Source organism: Astyanax mexicanus, chromosome 1 (assembly GCF_023375975.1).
Source record: "Astyanax mexicanus isolate ESR-SI-001 chromosome 1, AstMex3_surface, whole genome shotgun sequence".
NCBI lineage: Eukaryota > Metazoa > Chordata > Actinopteri > Characiformes > Acestrorhamphidae > Astyanax > Astyanax mexicanus.
Genome location: NC_064408.1, coordinates 73,820,477 through 73,835,905, shown reverse-complemented (window position 1 = coordinate 73,835,905; position 15,429 = coordinate 73,820,477). Strand labels below are relative to the sequence as shown.

The 15,429-nt window shown below is 36.9% G+C and overlaps 1 protein-coding gene across 2 annotated transcripts in view; it reads left to right on the top strand.

The window, feature by feature from the left end:
* The window catches only part of LOC103022574 (MAM domain-containing glycosylphosphatidylinositol anchor protein 2), a 273,753-nt gene that overhangs the window by 86,025 nt on the left and 172,299 nt on the right, over window positions 1-15,429 (top strand). For both annotated transcript variants that reach the window (XM_049483026.1, XM_007230730.4), the window contains exon 3: window positions 14,433-14,607. In XM_049483026.1, the coding sequence (XP_049338983.1) occupies window positions 14,433-14,607 (175 nt within the window). The remainder of the gene's footprint in view (window positions 1-14,432; window positions 14,608-15,429) is intronic.

The following is a 15,429-nucleotide window of genomic DNA, read 5'->3' as shown; positions in this document are numbered from 1 at the left end:
GGACGTGCAGAAGATAAAATATGAATAAATATAAAAGATTTAGAGACACTTAATGTACGATAAAACAATAGTGCAATAGTGATGCCCCTCACATCCCTCATTAAAGAAGGAAGGACAGTACCAGTATAAATAGAATCTGTATAAACATTAGTGCAATACAGAGGTATAAGTAAACGAGTAAACGAGTGCGTAAAGTTCTTTAAATGTCACAGTTTTATAAGGAATCAGAGAGGGTATGATAGTGCAAGTATAAACAGTGCAGGTATAGAGTGTGTGAGTGCATGTCAGTTCTTGAAGTTTCAGTACTGTGTTGATTCCAGTACTAAGTTGCAGTCAAAGCTCACCTGTCTTTTAATGGGAATGACAGGGGACACACTGATTGGTTTAATGCATGTTAAGCCCAAAACACACGTATGATCAATCTAGGATTAATTAAATTAACATAATAATAACCAGGTTAAAAACAAAATTACAGTAAATTTTCATGCACTATTTTTAAAACATTCATGCTGCTAAGATCTGCTTGATATCTGCCATTATTTACCTATTTCTTTTTTATTATTTACTACTATTAATCTCTGCACAGTTGTCATACTGTTTGCCTAATTGTCATATTTGCAGTGTCTCCGTGTCTCAGGTTTGTTCTGCACTATGTTAAGTGGTTCTTTGATATTCGTCTCAGATGGAGGCTTATAATTAGGGATGGATGATGTAGGCGAAATTGACAATATATCACAATATATTTTATTTTTATGTTTTTATTACTTTTTGTTAATTGTCATGTAACTACAGGGGTTGGACAATTAAAATGAAACACCTGGTTTTAGAGCACAATAATTTATTGTGGTGACGGACAGTTCTGGTGGAAACAGGAGAGTTGAGGTGCACACTGAATTTTTCGCGGTGATTTGGGCAGCCGTGGTTTTATGTTTTTTTTTTTTTCAGACAGCTTCCTCTTGCGTCCACAGTTAATCCTGTTGGATGTGGTTGGTCCTTCTGGGTGGTATGCTGACATTACCCTGGATACCGTGGCTCTTAATACATCACAAAGACTTGGTCTTTGGCTGTCTTGGTCACAGATGCGGCAGCAAGACGTGCACCAACAATTTGTCCTCTTTTGAACTCTGGTATGTCTCCCATAATGTTGTGTGCATTGCAATATTTTGAGCAAAACTGTGCTCTTACCCTGCTAATTGAACCTTCACACTCTGCCCTTACTGCGGTAATAATGTGCAATTAATGAAGATTGGCCACCAGGCTGCTCCAATTTAGCCATAAAACCTCCCACACTAAAACACTAAAATGACAGGTGTTTCAGTTTCATTGTCCAACCCCTGTATGTGTCGTGAAGAAAACTCAATTTATGCTTCTCTCTTTGGATCTGGGTGATTACTAAAAAAAAAACCTAATATGCAGAAAATTCAGAGCACCTGGCTGGATATAAAATTATATAAAATAAGCATGTAAACAAACTGTTGTGGAATTCATGAAGATTTATAAGGCTTATTAGCTTTAACTTTTTAGTCCCTGCTGCCCAATGAGCTTTATCTCTGACAGGTTGTAAAAGTCTTTTGAGATTTTCTGGCCATTTGGTGCTGGAGACTTTTGACTCTCTTTTGTACTCTATTTTTGTCTTCTTTTCTCTTCCGTTGGTATCTTCAATAACTTCTTCTGTAAAGGCTTTTAAAAGAGGATTTGAACAAATAGGAACATCATAGGCCTGTAGAGAAGCCTTTTATCCATATCTCAGTTCTTACAGCTGTCCATTGTTTTCCTTCTTCTAATATGTTGTTGTGTTGCTCAGATGTTAGCACTCTTTATTTCTTTGCTTTGAAGCTTTACTCCATATTTGCGTGAGACTGCTTTACTGCTTAACAACATACGGAATCATTTAGCAACTGTCTTCAAATCATAATCGGATCAGAGTACCTTCATTAACTGCCATTCATGATGTCAACTTTTGGTTTCTGAGGCTGGGAACTCTCAGAAGCCCAGTAACTCTTGGGCTTCGTTGCTATTTTATACCCTATCAATAGTCTATTTTCATGCCTTAACTGTTAAAATAGCATTGGAGTTTAGGAATATAATTATGTGTTCAGGTAAAGGCGAGGCGAGAAATACAGGTGCGCCACTGACTGATTTAGGCCTTAACAACAGTCACCGGTCAGCCGCTTAATCCTATTTGAGCCTTGCAGAATCGCCTTGTGCGTTGTGCTCACTCAGCACGTATACACCCCCGCTTATTAAACACACACATATGGATACAAATCTAGCTTTAACAACATAAACAGATTAAATCCAGTCCAGGTGTGCAAAGCTGACACCTAAGGAAGCTGTGCCTACTTTGAAGAATCTAAAATATAACACTTTTTTGTTTTCTAAATAATTCCATGTAAAAAAAAAAAAAAAAAAAAAAAAAAAGAATTTTCCTAATGATTCCTTGTTTTTTTTTTTCTGGGTTCACATGAATCACATTTTAATGATGCAATTTGTGAGCAGCTGTTGAGAATACATGAGATAAGTAATCTGATTGGCTGAGGATATCATTTAATTACCATTATCTTCTGATGCTCTTCCATTGCTCTCCTTGTGCAGTGAATCGGGGAAATGCTGCCTCCAATCTTAATTTGAGACTGATGTGGAGCTCTGTTCGGGAATCCTAATATTCTATATATTTCTGTATTTCTATGATATATATTTTATATTTCTTTATTTTGCTTCCCATGGGGACCAGGGGTATGGTTTCAGACTGCTGTTTATAGCTAATATTTTCAGTTTTAAAAACTGGAACTGTTAAATGGCTTTAAGAAAACAGCAAATAGCTTTCACATGTCTGTCTTTAAGACACGTGTGGTTTATTGAAGGAGTTTCTGGCCCAGATCGACAGAAAAAGTGCAGAAAACATTCCCAGATCATTAGAAACTGTATATTTTCACAGTCACTGCTGGGGTTTGTTCTTGGTACTTGTGTGTACTGGAGTCTGGAACTGTTGTTCTCATGATAGTGATGAAATAGAAATTGATCAGAACGAATATTAATGTCTGGTGGAGTCTCTGCTGCTGGGGAACTTTCACCTCCGGTATTGCAGTGAAAAGAGCAGAGAGGATTGCCTGGAGCGATTTTTGGGTATTTATCTATGGATGCAAGCAGAAATTTCAGTGGAAAGCAAAGGTCACTTAGGGCAGGAACATCAGACAGACTTAATACTTAAAAGCCACTAGATAAGCTGGTGCATTTGAAACAAACGGTTGCTCTTCACTTCACCAAAATCATGGTGTGTTTCAACAACCCTCCTGCCTTCTTACTTAATGTCAGATGGTGTCACTGTGCATCGGTCAACAATACAGCGCACTTTGCACAAGGAGAAGCTGTATGGGAGAGTGATGCGAAAGAAGCAAAAGCACACCTCAGATGACTCTGTTTGTGGGGTGTTTGCAGAAATGGCTTCTTTCGCTTCACTCTCCCATACAGCTTCTCCTTGTGCAAAGTGTGCTGTATTGTTGACCGATGCACAGTGACATCATCAGCAGCAAGATGAGGCTGCAGCTCTTTGGAGGTGGTCTGTGGATTGTCCTTGACTGTTCTCACCATTCTTCTTCTCTGCCTTTCTGATATTTTTCTTGGCCTGCCACTTCTGGGCTTAACAAGAACTGTCCCTGTGGTCTTCCATTTCCTTACTATGTTCCTCACAGTGGAAACTGACAGGTTAAATCTCTGAGACAACTTTTTGTATCCTTCCCCTGAACAACTATGTTGAACAATCTTTGTTTTTAGATCATTTGAGAGTTGTTTTGATGAGCCCATGATGCCACTCTTCAGAGAAGATTCAAATAGGAGAACAACTTGCAATTGGCCACCTTAAATACCTTTTCTCATGATTGGAAACACCTGGCTATGAAGTTTAAAGCTCAATGAGGTTAACAAACCAATTTTGTGCTTCAGTAAGTCAGTAAAAAGTAGTTAGGAGTACTCAAATCAATAAAATGATAAGGGTGCCCATACTTTTTGGTTTAATGCATATTGCACATTTTCTGTTAGTACAATAAACCTCATTTTAATACTGAAATATTACTGTGTCCATCAGTTATTAGATATATCAAACTGAAATGGCTGTTGCAAACACCCAAATATTTACAACTAAAAATGATTAAGATTAATAGGGGTGCCCAAACTTTTTCATATGACTGTAACTCTCTATTGTTTTAAGTAGGAAAGTTTACTAAAAGAAAATGCTCCCACCAGTGGATGTTACTGTGACTTTATATGGCTTGAAATGTTCAAGTGTTTTTTTTGTTTTACTTTGCTAGTAAAACCCCCTGATCTGGTCTTTTATCTGATCACCACCAATATACTGCACTGTTAAAGGCAAGTGAAATGTACTGCCTGTCCAGCAAATTGTAATCACGGGGGCAGTTTAGCTTTTCTGGGTGTCTAAACCAGTAAAATACTACGAAGCAATGATTTCACGAATGTTTCGACTTTTGTATACGGCAGTAAGACACAGAAATGAGTTTTCAGCTAGTTAGCTGTTTATGGTTTGTGTTCCAAACTAGACCCCAGGGCTAAGAAATGAATATGAGGCTAATAATAAACTACAGAAGATTTACTGTTCTCCAGAGTCTTCTGGTCCTTATGCTTGCAACTAGGACTCCATTCTCAAATCACCAGCAATTCACACAGTAGTGTGTAGCGAGAGTCTCTGCTTCACAGGGCGTGTGCAAGTCTACCTGATTCTGCTTTCAAACCGGGTGCTATTTCCATCTAATTGGGTACAACTCATTCAGGATATATGAAAGTGTAATACTCACATCAAGCTTAATGTAATTTCCATTTCATGGGCTACTAACCTCATCCTGTAATATGCAACGGTCATAAATCTCTCCACTCCAATTCCAGCCTAATGCCTGGATGGACTGCAGCACCAAAGTGCCATCAGCCCTAACCTGAGACAGTGAGACAATGGTGACTTATGAGTGACTTATTTTACTAGTGTCAATGCTTTACACAGTTTTGACTCAAAACAGACATATCTGTCACTGTTAAACAGGGGTTGGACAATGAAACTGAAATACCTGGTTTTAGACCTGACGGACAGTTCTGGTGGAAACAGGAGAGTTGAGGTGCACATTAAATTCTGACGTGATTTGGGCAGCTGTGGTTTTATGTTTTTTGGATACAATCCGAGTTAGCACCCGAACATCCCTTTCAGACAGCTTCCTCTTACAGCGTCCACAGTTAATCCTGTTGGATGTGGTTGGTCCTTCTTGGTGGTATGCTGACATTACCCTGGATACCGTAGCTCTTGATGCATCACAAAGACTTGCTATCTTGGTCACAGATGCTCCAGCAAGACGTGCACCAACAATTACTCCTCTTTTGAACTCTGGTATGTCACCCATAATGTTGTGTGCATTGCAATATTTCGAGCAAAACTGTGCTCTTACCCTGCTAATTGAACCTTCACACTCTGCTCTTACTGGTGCAATGTGCAATTAATGAAGATTGTCCACCTTCCACACTAAAATCACAGGTGTTTCAGTTTCGTTTTTCAACCCCTGTACATACATAATAAATTGTTACTTATAGTATAAGAGTATAATGTTGCTAGTTGTAACACATGATATCACAATTTCTTTTAATGCATTCAAAAAATATTTAGAACAAAGCCATATAATTGTACAATTGTAATAAGAGGGTTGCAATTAAAAGTTGATTTAATTGCACCATACATCAATAAAGCAAGTTCTGTTTGACGAGCGTATTGTACAGATAAACTAGAACAGGAAACAAGAGCATTAATACACAGTTGCGTCACCAAATATTTTGCCACTTTACTCTTTGTTGATGTTGATGAGCCAAATCATTAGAACTACATGGTCAGCAAATAGTACTGATTATGGGAGACCACAGACACATGTCTGTGAAAAATTCTTGTAGTCAGTCTGTTGGATGTGGAAAAATGAGCGACTTTGAAAATGAGCAAATTGTTGTGGCCAGGTAACTGATTTGAAGAATCTCTGAATATATTTTGGAGGATTTGCAGAGGACTGCCTTGATATATCTGTAATTGCCCTTCCAACGAAAACGAAAAACCATATATCAAACATATCTCCCTTTCATCAGTTAACACCTATTTTCTTTACTATTATAAGTGATCTAATTTTAATCAATGAAGAAATATAAGTCTAAATAAAACAATGTGTGTAATTAATGGTGGACCTGTTGACAAAAAAAAGAACTTGAACTTGACTTTATAAACCTAGAAAGTATTTCCAAACAAGGTACTGTGAATCACATTGGCTAAAGGTTAAAGCTCTCTTACAATGGAATTGTTAATGGAGCTGTGAATTCTTTCCTCCAAAAGAAAGTTGCAGTCTGAAATGAATGAATATCTCTTGTTTTCCAAACATTGTGAAAAGACCAAAGTACAAATAAAGCACAAATGTCCAATTACACAGCTCTGGAAAAAAAAACAGAACACTTAAAAATGATGAGTTTCTTTGATTTTACCAAATTGAAAATCTGTATATAATATACTAAATGAATATAATCAAGAGGAAGGTGGATGATCACAAGCCATCAAACCAAGCTGAACTGCTTGAATTTTTGCACCAGAAGTGGCATAAAGTTATCCAAAAGCAGTGTGTGAGACTGGTGGAGGAGGAGAACATGCCAAGATGCATGAAAACTGTGTTTAAAAAACAGAGTTATTCCACCAAATATTGATTTCTAAACACTTAAAACTTTATGAATATGAACTTGTTTTCTTTGCATTATTTGAGATCTGAAAGTTCTGCATCTTTTTTGTTATTTTAGACATTTCTCATTTTCATGACAATATTTTTATTTGGAATTTAGGAGAAATGTTGTCTGTAGTTTATAAAATAAAACAAGAATGGTTGTTTTAATTAAACATATACCTATAAATAGCTCAATCAGAGAAACTAATTTAGAATCTTTTTCCAGAGCTGTATTATTAAGCCCTTTCCTACAAGGAAACCACATATATTTCACATGTGATTAAGTTACTGAAAAACACACATTCACAAAACAATAATGTGTAATCGAAGGTATGGATTTTATTTCTGAAATTACTGATGATCACACCTTCTCTGATGTCTGTAAGAAAATATCTAGTAAAATTTGATCATGTTTAAAAGTCTTTGTGTTTTCTGTATGGGAGGCTCTGTGTTTGTTGAAAGCAGCGGTACAGAGGCAGTAAGATTCTGATTTCTGCAAGCAGTAAGTGGTATGCTGTTGGCTTGTTTGTTCCTGATTATTAGACCTGCCTTTGGCCACTTTCTACCATGATAGTTGAAGGTCGGAGGAGCTTGAAATGGGCTGGAATGGCCAGCAGTTGCTGTAAAGCAGTGCATGAATTTGTTAAGTGGTGAAAGATGGGCCTAATGACTTGGGCGGACTCCAGCAATAGACCTGAGCTCTGCTTTTGCCTGGGGAGAAACCAGGCCCACCCTCCGCTTGTTTAGCCTTTCCCCAGACCCCATGACTGGGACTCCTCTTCCTCCTCTTGTCCTCCCCTCTGCTCAGAAGGAGCAGTGACAGTCACTCCCCAATAATCTCAGGAGGAACGCAGCTGAAAAAAGAAAAGACTGTTAAAAAAAACCCTGTAGTTAAACAGCATGTGGTAACACTTTCAACAATGCTGTCACTTTGATTCACTCAATGGGGCTGTGCAGAATAAGCAGCAGTAACAGAGGGGTTTAGCATGCCAATGAAATCGACGCTGGCATTGTTGAGACAAAGTGGCATTGCGCTCCCACAGGACTTACGCTGGCATTTGTTTGACAAACGAGAGGAGCGCTCACATCATAGCTGTCAGAGCGGTTGTGCCACACAGCATCCTAGTCAGAATTAGCTTTAGCTTGCTGGAGAAACAGTTTGTTCTCTGGCCTTTAATAATGTAAATGTCATAGGCTTGAATGCATTAAAGATGGACTCAATGAAAACATTTGGCCCAAGGCTGAATACCGAATACTGAACAGTTTTTTTTTTTTTTTTTTTTTTTTTTTTGTTTTGTTTTTTTTACAGGTTTTTGTTGATTTTGATATTTTTTAAAGAATGTACTTCAAATTGGTAATAAAGTAAAAATAAGCACAAAATCACATAAATTCAATTCAATTTTATTTATATATAGTGCTTTTTACAACAAAAGTTTTAGTCACAAAGCAGCTTTACAGAGAAAAACAGGTCCATGTCTCTTATGAGCAGCACCACAGAGATGCCAAATGTGATGACACAGTGGCAAGGAAAAACTCCCTTACATTAAGAGGAAGAAACCTTAGGAGGAACCAAGACTCAGTCAGAGGAACACATCCCCCTCAGGTCGACCCGCTCAGAACAAACAAATAACAGAACAAAACAGTACAGAGATATAGTGTAGAGCTATAGCTAATGTTACAGGTACTAATTTATGAATGTAAAAATGTGATGGGCACATAATGGATACATAAAATCGATTGATAGAAAAAAAAACAGAAAGGAAAGAAATGCAGGAGTTAGAAAGGTTGTGTAATAATGCTGATGAGTAGAAGGACAGGGCTGATTCCGGAAAAAAAGTTTTGCACAAACTAGGGGTGGGCGATATGGCCCTAAAATAATATCATGATATTTCATGGTATTTTTGCGATAACAATACTCGTGGCAACATGACAAATCCTTTAATAAAATATATATATATATTTCAAGAATGCACTACTGTAACAAAATAAAAATGAAAATGTATTATTGCATACGATATGATATGGCACACCCCTAACTGAGATATAAAAAAATACAAAAATTTTATCAGATTTGTAAAAGAAGTTAATGATCCAGAATGTCCTGATACTAATAATAATGCCCTCTGTATATCTCCATATATCCAGAATTAAAGTAAAATAAATGATACTGGACAGATATAATCTGTCTCTAGTAGATATATAATTGGAAATAAGAACAGTGCAATTTTTTCTTTTTTTGGCTAAAAACAGCAAAAAATTAGCACCCTGATATGGGTGATATGGCTCGATATTTCAGGCTATAATATCGTCCACGTGTAAGGTCCTGGCCCTGTTTCCTGTCTGTCCTCGTGCCTGTGTTTTTCCACTCACCTGTGTTCTTCTGTAACTCCGCCCCTTCGTCCCAGGTGTTTCATGTTTCCTGTGTGTGTGCACCTCTATTTAAGGTCCGTGTTCCATTTCCCCGGTGTCGATCCTTGTACGTTTATCGTCTGTCAGTGTTCCATGTTTTCCCCGGTTTCCTCAGTCTTGTTTCAGTTTATCCCAGTTGTTATTTTGTATCCTGTTTTCGTTAAATAAATCCCCTTTTTTGTTTGCAATTGCGTCCGCCTCCTCGTCTCCCTGCACCCCCGACCTGACACCACGATATTCAAAAATGTTGGTTATATTATTGTGTATAATACGATATGGCACACCCCTAGCACAAACAATATAATATATTTTATCAGAATAGAGTAAAGTTATATTTATTTAATAATTTATACACAAAGAAAAAATAATGAAATAAAAGTAAAGAAGGACTAAACAGACAGTTACTGGTTCGTAGCTCACTCTTGGGCAGTTTGGGTGACTCTCTTCTGTGGGCAGTAGCTGTAGATTTCTACAAAAGTCACTAGATTTGTCACTAGTCGTGTGAAAAGTCGCTAAGTCTAGTGACAAAATCAGGGTTTCAGCTTTATGCATTCCAGCAAAGTTGCCCCAAACTTCTGTCCAAAACCTCTGAGTCACCCCCCCCCCCCTCCCCTTTCTATTACAGTTCAAGGGCGTGGGAAATACTAGCAAATTTTAACTTATTCAATCAACCAATTTTTTTTTTTTTGGTAGAATATTTACAGTTGTCAAATATTCAGTGCATTTTTTATTCTTCCTTAAACAGCTGATTCTAGATCAGTAAAGCAAAGCAAATACATGTTTACTATGTAGCAAAAATCTGCCTCGTGCCACTGATTTCAATTAGGCAAATGCACTCAACACCAGCATATGGCAGCATATGAATACGTCCAATCCTCTGTGACCAACAGGGTTAAACTGTGCTTGGAGGTTACCATGGTTCAGCCAATAGAAGCCAATCACGGGCTAATGTTGAGCAAGATGGAGGAGAAACTAATCACTGCTGTCAGCTCCCATACACAGCTGTACACTTCAGTTCTAATGATCTGTAAGAACACTTCATGACTGCTTTATTCAGGGAAGCTGGAATGAATGGGATATTGGGGTAAGCCCTTCCTCTGTTTCAAAGAAGAAAAAAAAACGAAAAAAAAAAAAACATCAACATTAATTTTAATAGAGCCATATATCAACTACCTTACTTGCAACCTAGAATCTGATCATTTTGGGATTTCTGTTGACCTTTAAAATAATAATGCAACTCATTTTTTTTATAACTAAACACAAAATGAATAGACTATAAATATAATATAAATATAAATAAATATATAAATATACACAACCCAACCGAAGTAATTGTTTGTGGACTTCCTTACATTTTTTATAGTGCTAAAACAAAGTACAACTGTGATGCACAATAAATATGTAGCCACAAGATGCAACCATGACATTGTATTAATGTATTAATTTATGTTTGTTTTATATGTTATATGTCAAAAGTCATATAACTCAGGCTCAGGATTAATACCAGCATGAAAAATGTTCCTCAATGTAAAATTGTAAAGCGTTTAGATATCACACCATCTGTAGTACATAATATCGTGAAATGACTGCGGTTTACATGGAGCAAGGCCCTCAGGTGGCACTGCATTAAAAACAGGCATTATCCTGTACTGGAAGTAAATGTAGTGGCTTATTGTCTGTGAAAACACTTCACTATGCAATCCACATATGCAAGTTAAATATGTATCACACAATGAAGAATCAATATGTCAAAATAACTTAGAAATGCTGTCATTTTCTCTGAGCCAAAATGGCAATTTTAAATCAGCAGTGGTGTATCTGAATCATGTTTGACCTTACTCTTCTTTGCATGATAAAACATTTATTTGCAATTATGAAGAATGGGGGATATGTTTTTTACAAAGTGGTAAAAGTCTCACTTCCAACAGCTGATATATTGGTGTTCTATGGTTTTCTGTGAACAATATATAGACATTTGCAAAGTATTGTATTCTGTTTTTACTTCACAGTTTCCCACCTTTTTTAGAAAGAGAGGTTGCATTATATGATACATTTCCAAAGATATAGTCAATATAGATTGCAATAAACTATATTGCTAAAGTATAATTACCAAAAAACAAATGTGAGCGATGGCACACAATAACATTTGAAGCATTTAAGCAGGAGTGGTATGTGATAAAGTAAAACATGATTTTAGATTTTAGATGTTTAGATGTAAGTGTTTGCACCTGTTAGTGTCACACAGGAGCATTGCTGCCTATTGCAAACAAACCTCTACACTTTAGTTTCATAGTTTGTCTGTGTGTGTGTGTGTGTGTGTGTGTGTGTGTATGCAAATGTGCAAGATTGATTGAGAGGGATTTTAGATCACCTGCCATAGTTTCAGTGTTGTAGCTGAAAATGACTCGTTCTCAAATGTAATGCTATAAGTGTATGAGTTACATTATTTCTTTAGCTTTTCCATCCAAAAGTACAAACAGCCACCACTGGGTTTATCATGTGCGCCTTGACACGTTTTATTAAGAGTTATTAAAAGTGGAATAAAAGTTCCACTTAGCCAGAGAGAATTCAGAGCTAAAAAAGAGGAGTCACTCCAGCAGCCATCCTGCTTAGAGGACTACAAGCTGCAATGTAGAGACACTGCCAGGCCAGAAACTACTATCCAGTAGTGCAGAGAGGATGCATGGACATTCCAGAGAGTCCTAGGAAAACATCTAAGCTTCAATTCAATGCAGATTCACTCTGGTCACTGGCCTGTAAAACATTTGAGCTTTAGAGTGTTGGGTTTTGTTTTGCAGATGACCTCAACAGTGTGGATTATGAAATCGAACTTTACCAAACAAAACAAATACCTCTAAGTTCAGGTTCAGAGAAAAGAAGGGTTATTCATACAAAGGAAATATCACTCTTGATTGTACACAAAGATTTAGAAGTGAGATCATTAGGCAGAAACTAGTCTTCTTCCCCTCAGGATATGACTGGAACCCAGCACTAATTATTGTCATACTTCCTGGCTTGATGTAATGTACTTCTGTGTGGGATATCTGCTTTTTACTCTCCTATTTCCCTACTAAATATCTTATATTGATCAAAACTAATATGTAACAAGTATCAGAACTCCCAACAAGAGTTAGTCTGTCTATCCAATGTAGCCTGGAAACCAATAAATTACCTGCTTATGGAATGAAACATATGAAACAGTTTTTTTAATTAGATTTGCAACAAACCAATTGCAACAAAACAAACAAACAAAAAAATGCAGATGGTTGTGCATGTCACAGAATCTTTCCTACCAAAAATGATTTCAGTGTTCATTTTGTGAACTGGCTAGATTAAGCCCTTATGTATTATTTGCGCATATCGTCACTGTCCAATAAAACAGGTATGTCCAAAACAGTCATTTTACAGGAGAGAGAAAAAACTTTCAGTTGAAGTCAATGTAAAAAAAAAAGTATATTTCAGGTAATTTTTAGGTATTTCAGTTGGTCCTTTCATCAAGAAAATTGTAGGCACAGTGTAAAGGATCGTTTGTCTGTTCACATTTTTGTTTTCATTGTACAGTGACGATAATCTCTCTAGTAGATTCAGTAGCTGAGCCATACATGACACATTCCTTAACCGTCACTAACGTTTCCACCTTCATGAACATGCTGAACATCAGAACGCTTGTTGACACATCAGTGTTCTGGATGGCAGAAGAGACAAGCCCTGTCCTCTGAGTGCACTTGCAAATGGATACATTTTATTTATGAATAAAGTGTACTCAGAAGACAGTGCTGATGTTTTTTTCACTGGGGGGAATGCGTGCTTGCACCAATGCTGACAGCTTTAGGGGTTGGACAGTAAAACTGAAACACCTGTCATTTTAGTATTGGAAGTTTTATGGAGTTAAATTGGATCAGCCTGGTGTTTAATCTTCATTAATTGCACATTGCACCAGTAAGAGCAGAGTGTGAAGGTTCAATTAGCAGGGTAATTTTTGTAAGTTTTGCTCAAAATATTGCAATGCACACAAAATTATGGGCGACATACCAGAGTTCAAAAGAGGACAAATTGTTGGTGCACGTCTTTCTTGCGCATCTATGACCAAGACTTTATGATGTATCAAGAGCCACGGTATCCAGGGTAATGTCAGCATACTTCCAAGAAGGACCAACCACATCCAACAGGATTAACTGTGGACGCAAGAGGAAGCTGTCTGAAAGGGATGTTCGGGTGCTAACCCGGATTGTATCCAAAAAAAAACATAAAACCACGGCTGCCCAAATTACAGCAGAATTCAATGTTCACCTCAACTCTCCTGTTTCCACCAGAACTGTCTGTCAGGACAATAAATTATTGTGGTGTAAAACCAGGTGTTTTAGTTTCATTGTCCAAGCCCTGTATATATACTAGTGGTGTCAATCGATTAAAAAAATGAATCTGATTAATCACAACAATATTCTGTAGTTAACTGCGATTAATCACACTTGTTCTTCTTAAGACGCAATTTTTCATAGTGGATACTTAATTGTAAATAAAAGAATGATTGTAAGAAATGTAAAATGCAATTATATTTAGTATATTGGTGTCAATTTAAAGACTAATTTATATTTATATGTTTGAAGAGGGTATAAAACTCCATCTCTGGGTGCTGGAATAAAGAATGAATGAGAAATTGGATAGAGGAAACTATTTTTTTTTTTTACATTATTGTAAACATCTCAGCTTGGTTGTAAGAATTCTGAATTAGAAATTAACTGACAGACTATAAATGTAGTTAATGAATGGTACCTTTATCCTGATTACTGCTGCTCGACCATGGTTACAATGCTTCAGGAAGCTAATTTCTACCAGAGCTCCGTGGGTCAGAACGAGATAAACTTTTCCCTTCTACCAGTTCTGGGGTAATACCCAAACTTTGGTTCTTATCCAGCGAAAAAATGAGAAGAAACTGATTTAAAGCGAAGTACTTATTGTAGTCTGCTTGATCAAAAAAAAAAAAAAAAAAAAAAAAAAAAAAACTGAATATGCATGAATTCAGATGAAGTAAAAATACAGATTTTATTTTACTACATAATTCCCATATAAATGTTTTGGAACATCTATAGCATGTCCTTAAAATTTTTGTGCTTTCTCTGCACCCAACACACCTTATTCATCTACTCAGTCCTTTCAGAGCTGCAGGGGGGCGGGGGGGGGGGGGGGGGGGTGTTTAAAGCAATCCACTAAGGAATCCACTAAATGTGCAGTGCAGGGTGCCACCAGGACCTACTTAAATAATACTTTTTTTCCTTCTTGTAGATTCGATGGACAAAGACAGCAGGCAGCGTGTCAGACCGATTTCAGGACTCAAGTGTTTTCAATGAGACTCTTCACATCGCCAAGATCCAGAGGAACCAAGGCGGACGCTACTACTGCAAGGCAGAGAACGGCCTGGGCTCACCAGCCATTAAGTCCATCAGAGTGGACGTCTACTGTGAGTATTTCTCTCAAAATTACTCGTTTAAAGAATCCTCTGAATCCACATGCTCTCTTCTATATGCACAGTATATCAATATCATGAAATATTATTAAATTATGTGCTTTGATTACAAATTAAAAGTTTACGAAGCCTTGAAATGGGAGCATTTAACAGAGCTTTTCTGAATCGAAAACAACAACAAAAAACTGGTGATTAATTTAGATGCTCTGTATTTTTTTTTTCTGCTATTGATCATTGATTGACTACTTGAGGTTGCACTTCACTGTGCCTTCAAGGCTTCACCCTCAATTACTCCTTGAGTACTCAAAATCTGCTTGTGGCTCACGTATTGATGAATTTACTCGCTACACCTCCTCCATCAATGAAATGGCTGATTTTACTTGTCAAGGACAAACATTTGAACAAGGATCTAACACACTCCCAGCTCAGCTCGTTCTGCAAGCTGCTTCATTCTCACACTAAATAGATTTCAGATATAGACAGTGCTTTCTAAATACTCTGTGTTTAGGAGATAGATAGCAATTAAAGGAATGTATTAGCACAGTATTAAAAGAAAGCAAGGAATAAGACAGACAAGTTAATTAAGTAAATAATAATTTCAAACAAGCAATAATTATTATGGTTATAACAGTTTATTATACCAACCTTGAATATCATAAAATACATGCACAATATTATGACTACATGCTTGTTGCTACATTTGTTTTCCTTTTTAGCACATTGTAGTTCGATAATTACACTGTAGATTAGATCAGACACACAATGAATTACACACAGCAGTGCTACTAAATTCAATTTATTACACAATTAAATCAT